The sequence below is a fragment of the Ipomoea triloba genome, chromosome 10, assembly GCF_003576645.1.
Source record: "Ipomoea triloba cultivar NCNSP0323 chromosome 10, ASM357664v1".
In the NCBI taxonomy this organism is placed as follows: domain Eukaryota; kingdom Viridiplantae; phylum Streptophyta; class Magnoliopsida; order Solanales; family Convolvulaceae; genus Ipomoea; species Ipomoea triloba.
This window is the reverse complement of record NC_044925.1, coordinates 18574073-18581237: the sequence shown is the minus strand read 5'-3', so window position 1 is coordinate 18581237 and position 7165 is coordinate 18574073. Positions and strand designations below refer to the sequence as shown.

The 7165-nt window shown below is 36.0% G+C and overlaps 2 protein-coding genes across 2 annotated transcripts; one reads left to right on the top strand and one right to left on the bottom strand.

Moving 5' to 3' along the window:
* Positions 1-816: 816 nt before the first annotated feature.
* Positions 817-3573, top strand: LOC116031919 (KAT8 regulatory NSL complex subunit 3-like). The gene is made up of 6 exons (XM_031274271.1): positions 817-1163; positions 1403-1464; positions 1642-1777; positions 2091-2163; positions 2501-2566; positions 2966-3573. The coding sequence occupies exons 1-6, from the start codon at positions 829-831 to the stop codon at positions 3167-3169; spliced, it is 876 nt and encodes a 291-aa protein (XP_031130131.1). The 5' UTR covers positions 817-828; the 3' UTR covers positions 3170-3573.
* Positions 3574-4568: 995 nt separating this feature from the next.
* Positions 4569-4898, bottom strand: LOC116033251. Its single transcript, XM_031276006.1, has one exon. The coding sequence runs from the start codon at positions 4896-4898 to the stop codon at positions 4569-4571; it is 330 nt and encodes a 109-aa protein (XP_031131866.1).
* Positions 4899-7165: the final 2267 nt, after the last annotated feature.

The following is a 7165-nucleotide window of genomic DNA, read 5'->3' as shown; positions in this document are numbered from 1 at the left end:
CGTCGAGCCACGAGCCTAAGACATTAGAGCTCGAGCTCAGCTCGATTATTAAATGAGCCGCTCGAGTTTGGCTCGAACTCGAATTTGACCGAGCTCGAGCCGAGCGGCTCGTGAGCAGCTCGCGAGCCGCTCGGCTCATTTACACCCCTAATGTAGGCTAAAATACAAAGAACCAACCCACGAAATATTAAAATTAAAGTGTTATATATACATACTTCCAAATTCTACTCCCTTACTTCTAATTCATGATATATGTGGCAATCCCTTACTTCTAATTCATGATATATGTGGCAAACAATGATACATTATTTTCATCATGTTGGTCCATATAAAAGGGTCTACATCAAAAACTTGTGAGAAAGAATAAAAGTTAGGAGTATAAAATGGGAGTTAAGTAACTTCACCAAGTATTTTCCAAAATTAAAACTCAATCATCACTTCTAGTACTCCTTTTGAGATCAAATTTAGCATTAGAGTTGGCGGTTGTTATGCCATGGACGCGAGTCTACCTTGCAAGGTGGACTCGATTCAGGTTCACAATTTTAGAACACTATATTCACAATTTCATAACTCTATATTCAACAGTATAATACAAATTTTGAATCTATATAACAAAATTGTGAATATATAGTTAAAAATTTGTGAATATAGAGTTCAAAAATTGTGAATATTGAGTAATGTAATTTTGTATATTGAGATCTAAAATTGTGAATATAGAATTCTAAAATTGTGAATATGGATCCGGGTCCATAGCATAATTTGCCCAGATTTGGTAATTTACTAGTTTAGCCCATTACTCCGGCCCATTTTAGTTTTTCATCTTCCCTGATGTTTGGCGCGAAAATCACTGTATGTATCAGTGGAATTAGGGTTCCATTTCCCAAATTCAGACCTCCCGGACCTCGAAGAACGTCATCTTTTCTACTGTCGAATCATCCATTAGAGAGGAGGATGCCCCCTAGGCGTGCTTCAAAGCGCAAGCGCATCAGTGAGGACGAGCTGAAAAATGTCGAAAAGCAAGAAGAGGAAGAAGCACCTGCAGCAGCATCCAATGAAACGACTGCGTTTAAAAGCTCATCAGCGAAGAACATAAAAGAGAATGCACCTCTGGTGGTGTTCGCTCACGGCGCCGGTGCTCCTTCCACTTCTGAATGGATGATCAGGTACATGCATAAGTGTTTTGCATTCTTGAGCTAAAAGCGCGATAGGTGTTGTATTTGCGGAGTATACATTTTGCTTCTGGCCGAAGCAAGGCTTTGTTCTGGCTCCAATTGACAGACACTTTTAATGAAGTTCAGTTGTTAGTGACTTATTAGTGATAAATATGCATAGGAGATAAGTTAACTAAGTGAACTGAGATTTTTGTACAAGTAATATAAAGCTTTTACTGTGTTCTATGCAGATGGAAAAACATGTTGGCCAAGGCATTGAATGCTATTGAGGTCGTAACTGTTGACTACCCATGTAAGGCTTGGCATCACCAATAGATTTCTTATAGCTTTCATGGCAATATAAGTATGAATTGTTGTGTGATGTCTGTAATCTACTAAGATGGGTAATCATAAATCAGACACCTAATAGTACTTTATTCCACCCTAAGTATAAAATGCAGTAGGGAGACTCAAGTATTTTACACTGCAGACATTTCTGGTGGAAAGCGGAAGGCTCCTCCCAAGGCTGAAAAATTGGTTGACTTTCATTCTGATGTTGTAAAAGAGGCAGTAGCTAAATACCCTAACCATCCACTGATATTAGTTGGGAAATCCATGGGGTCAAGGTATTTCTAGCTATTGCGGATAAGACTCATTTTCATGACATAATTGCAGAATAGATTTCTTTTTGTATCCACTGACCATGTTTCAGGTGATTTTGGGAACACCCTCAAGTTATTTCTGTTTCTTCATTTCTTTGATTTCAATTACTTTATGTTACACAATTATTTTCAATTTCTTTACTTAGTCTGAGATAGGTTTCCATCTGCACAAGACCTATATGCAGTGTGGAGAATTAATGACAAAATGGATGACTACTTATTGGGCAAGAAAACCTGGTTTGTAAGACTAACCCCCATATCCTGCTCCTTTGTTTAGGGTCAGCTGCATGGTAGCCAGTGGACAAGACATTGGTGCTTCTGCTCTAGTTTGCTTGGGATACCCACTAAAGGTCAACCTTCATGGCTTTATGTGCATAATAGTAATGCTTGTTATGCTGTAATATCTTTCTCAAGCATTGCATTCTCTTTTAAAATTAGAAGTGATAAATGGCAACTGATATATGTGAAGTATTTTGATAGTTTGATGATCCTATAAACACAGAAAACCAAGGAAAATTATAATTGCTTTATCACCTCAACCTAGCAAATACTGCCATATAGCATTTAAATAGAGTGGAGAACAGGGGAAGAGCAAAAATGATCAATTAGCAGAAGAAGCTGCATGCTTGAAAGTTTATGCAACATTATATGTTTTCTGTTACTATTGGAAATTTGCAAATATTACAGGGAATAAATGGTGCTGTGAGAGATGAGATACTGCTACAACTTAGAGTTCCCATAATGTTTGTGCAGGTACTTGCACTTGGCTATATATGTTTCTCTTTTTATGAAGGTGATATTATCACAATGAAGTCAATATTAAATTTGTATGGATGGATATTAGTCAGTCACACGTATTGTATGCCTGTTCTATTTAAAAACTAATGATTGGTGTTTTCTCAATATATTTTCTATTTTAAAATTAAATTTGATGACTCTACCTTTTTACATTGCTTAGATAGCTCTCTTGGTGCTTGTAATCAGTGCTTTGGCTGCTGATACGGCATTATTCCACATTTAATCAAATATTTTAAAAAATTCCATCAGAAATATCTAATTATGCAATCTATAGTTTGAAGTGTATTCTTAAGTCCTTGAATTGGAAATACTAGATGTTGAGCCTTGTATAATATAGTCCTTTTTCTGGTGAAGGGTAGCAAAGATGGACTTTGTCCATTAGATAAACTGGAAGCTGTTAGGAAGAAAATGACCTGTGCTAATGAGTTACATGTGATTGAGGGGGGCGATCATTCATTCAAGATTGCAAAGAGGCACCTGCAATTTTCTGAAACCACTCAAGAAGAAGCTGAAGATCTTGCTGTTCAAGCAGTTGCGACCTTTGTTGCTAATTTGTAAGATATGTGACACTTTGGACAACCTGTCAGTCTTTCCATTGTTAGAGAAGACCACTCGTGGTCATTCTAGTTTTGACCCCATTTTGCTAGTGTTTCACCTTGACTTGTACGGGGAATTTTGTAAAGGAGCATCTAGCTCTTCTGTGGTTAGAATGTTTGCGAAAGACGAAAGTTGCTACTTGTAAAATCTGAATTATCTACAGAATAGCAGACTGCAGATATGTAAATTTGACAATTTGTAGCTAGTGCTAAGATTATTTTATGTGGTAATCTGGCCAATATTCTTGTTGCCATTGAACGGATAACTCCCACATGAAAGAGTGATGACTATTGATTGGTTTGTTCAGCTCGCTTCTGGCACTGAACTGATGCCTATGAATGTAGAATTCAAGCTATAACCACTGCCCACTGGTATTCCATTCCTCTTTCAGTTTCTGATTTCTAGACATTAATGGCGACAGAGCTTGCTTAAGTCATACTGTGTTATGAATTTTTAATATAGTTCTACCCTTATGCTCACAATCAGCAATCCCATCATCTGTGAGTCTCTTTTTCTGCTAATGACCTACTTGAAAGAGTATTTATTCTATTGTATGCATAATTTTGTTTTGTTGACACTTATTCCATTTGTCTGCACTTAGCTCTATCACATTCACGGCACCTTGGTACTCCATATAGAATGATCCTGTCCAGTGAGTGCAACTAATGACATGACAAAGTGACCCTAAGCTGTCACTTTTTAGATTATGTATTTGTTATGTTTCTGTTTGTAGTGAAGGCTGTAACTGTTTTATTAACAAGCTATTTTGCTATGTGATAGAGATCAATCCAAAATCCAAGATGTAATTTTTGTTAAAACTTGAGCATCAGTATCTAGATAAAAACCATAAATTCTTCTTTCAAAGGAAGTTTGGCTTATTGATTCTTGTCACTCTATTGTTACAGTGGATCTACCAGGGAGCTTATAGTGTTCAGTTGCCTTGGAAAGTCAAAAGTAGATGATTTTTCAGGTTAGTTCATTTTGTCCTTGCAAAAATTTCCTGTCCTTGTTCTCCAATTGTCAATAATGATACTTGTTCCTCATTCTCTAGCAGTGGAGCTCTATTGGTATTTACTGACACTTTTGATTTGCTACATTGTGTTATGAACTTTATTCTGATATCAAATATGAACAATGGCATATACAGAAACCATGTTTTTAATTAATAGATATGGAGTAATAGATACATAGAAAATTTAGAATTTATTCTGCATAGCATATCACAGCACACACTCTTTATTTTTTCTATTTCAAATTTAGCATAGTATAGAATTCAGAATAACATAAGTACCATCACTCTTTATCTTCCTTCATTGGATCACTCTTATTCGTAGTTCTTGATTCTTCATCCCCACGGTTTTCACTTCTCATAATCGCTCTCATCACTGCTGCTGTCACTGCTATCATTGCAGTTTCCTTCCCTGTGCTTTTTCTTCCCGCCTATGGTCTTCACCTGGGTTTTCATCTTCTCCACGAAACCCTCTTTCCTCTCACAGGTTACAGTTGAACCCTGGCTCGCAGATTGATGGCCATGCTGTTTGTGAGCGTCGTGATGAAACACTTTCCCTGCCATTTCTTTCACCTTGTCGGTTAAAGAATGGTGTTGATCGTTTTCGACCTTGTGGCTGGTAACGGTGGTGGTTGTGATGGTGGTCTGATCCACTTCTTTGTAGCACTGGGTCGACGCCATTGAATCAATGCAACGAAGAAAGTACAGAGGAAATGGTATTCAGAGGCTTAATTGGTGTTTTTGATCACTTGCTTGAGGTTTCCAGGGACTCAACATGCATGCATATATATAGCAATGGGAAGGTATGGTATCCTATCATCTTATTAGAATCTGGTTCTTTTTTTCTGCAAAAATGATTGATTCTTTCGTGAGATGGTTTTTCTTGTCCATTTTTATTCTATTCTTTTTGTGCATTTTAAGCATTTGATGAGCTCCGCTTGTATGGTATCTCGTGGAGAAGGTTCGTGAAGGCACAATGTGAAAAGCATCATGTGGTCATGGCAGCAGAGATTTTCACAAATTGTCCTTTTCAGGAAGAAGTCATGTATGGGTGGCAACTAAACAATAATGCTATTTGAGAATAATGTTAGATGTATATAAGTTTTTGCGGTTAAATTTATACATGTTTAATTGTCTACTTACATTGGCTTGATTAATTTCTGATTTTGATCATTTTAGAAGGTGTCAATTAACATAAAGAATTACGAAGTCGCATTTAATCTATACAAACAACCACAATAGTAGAGAGGCAGAGAGCTAGCCACTTTCGCAAAGGGACATAACCCTCAAAACATGGAAAAACATTAACTCATAATTAGGCAATTAAAAAAATGAGTGAATGAGATCGAAAAAAGTAAATTTACAACAATTAGATGGAGCGAAAAGCTAGGTCCACTACACCCAATTCTATTAATCAACTTTGCAAAATTTCATAAATAATTAGAAATTAAAAGGATAAAAAAAAAAGATGAAAAGGAAATCAGGAAGGGTAAAAATTTTTTTAATAATAAAGTGTTTACATTTTTTTCAATATTTCAACTTCATCTGTATTCTTTTTCAATTGTGATGGGGTGATATGGCAATCTTATCCAACCTTGTGCACCAACAAGGACTTCCACAAATTTTGGAGGTAAAGTACTCCTAAAAGGATTTTAAAATGCAAATTCAAAAGCCGCACTGGAGATGGGAACATCAAGCACATCCTTAATCAATTTGAAGAGTATATGAAACCTTTCACTATTCAGTTTCTCAATTTGAGTAGGCCAAATTCATTTTCATCATTTACAATTAACTCACTTAAATAAATTTTTAACCCCATTTTCTTAGTGCCCAATTCCCCACTCTCCAACCTTTACTTCTTTAACTGAGCTTTTAAATGAGACTAAGGCTTCCCAATTGAGACAAATTCATACCAGACAAATTGCACAACAAAAGGACTAATTTGCATAGTATGTAGCATTGTAGCTGAAATTGAGATTCTTATCAGTGTTTTTTCTCAGTTTATAGTACAGTGACCAAGTTCATAACTGACGTGAGACCAAGTTTTTAATGCAATTCTTTACCCTGCAAAGCAAAGTTATTTGTGGACCCCACTTGACAAATTCAACATGAAAAAAAGACTTGCAATTGCTTTTGTTCTTATTTTGTTCTGTTCGATGCAACTTTGCATTTGTTTTTGTTTTTTTTTTACTTCCTCTCTCCTCTCTTTCTCTTTCCTATATGACAAAAAAAAAACCAAAAAAAACCAAAAAAAAAAACCAAGACTAATGTAAATGCTCTAATAGTCTCTTTTAAGTCACTAACTCTCATAACAACACTGACTCTTGGAGAGAGTTATAGAATTAGGGCTTCCACCATGGTCTAGGGCATTTGCTAAGTTAGAGAGACATAAACTAGGGTTTAATAGTTATTCAATAAGCTTATAATATCGAGTACAATCATATATACTATTCGATACTAGCATCACTTATATCAATAATATTTAATATAATTAAGTATATTTATATAGCAACTCTCCTAGATGGGAGATCATGAGATCGAGCCTCAGTGGGTCAACAGTCGCCTCTACTGAAGCTCAAACCCACTCAATTCCATGTGGGAGTGTAAACCGGGTGCCACTAAACCACAAGCTCTTTGGCACTATATTTGAAATTAAGATTATATTATTGAAATTGGTTAATTCAAAATTTGCACTATCATGGTAAAGTTGAAAATGTGACATTTAGAAGCAGATCAAGTGGATATCCTATAAACCAAATTCATTAAACTGGCCCAACAGTCTGGACCTATCTTAATCACGTTTTGGTCACCAAACATTTCAAAATTATGTCATGACAGTAGTTATGCCGTGGATAGGTAGACCTGGGTCCAAAAACGACGCTTTTTTTTTTTTTGTTTTTTTTTTTTGTTTTTACATATTGGCCTGAAATGTGGAACACAAACTCTAC

Bases quoted from the DNA above. Each gene is read 5' to 3' on its own strand.
- LOC116033251 (XM_031276006.1), bottom strand. From the start codon at position 4,898: ATGGCGTCGACCCAGTGCTACAAAGAAGTGGATCAGACCACCATCACA.
- LOC116031919 (XM_031274271.1), top strand. From the start codon at position 829: ATGTTTGGCGCGAAAATCACTGTATGTATCAGTGGAATTAGGGTTCCA. The intron at 1,465-1,641 runs GTAAGGCTTGGC...TTTACACTGCAG, and splicing joins CGTAACTGTTGACTACCCAT to ACATTTCTGGTGGAAAGCGG. The intron at 2,567-2,965 runs GTACTTGCACTT...TTTCTGGTGAAG, and splicing joins TTCCCATAATGTTTGTGCAG to GGTAGCAAAGATGGACTTTG.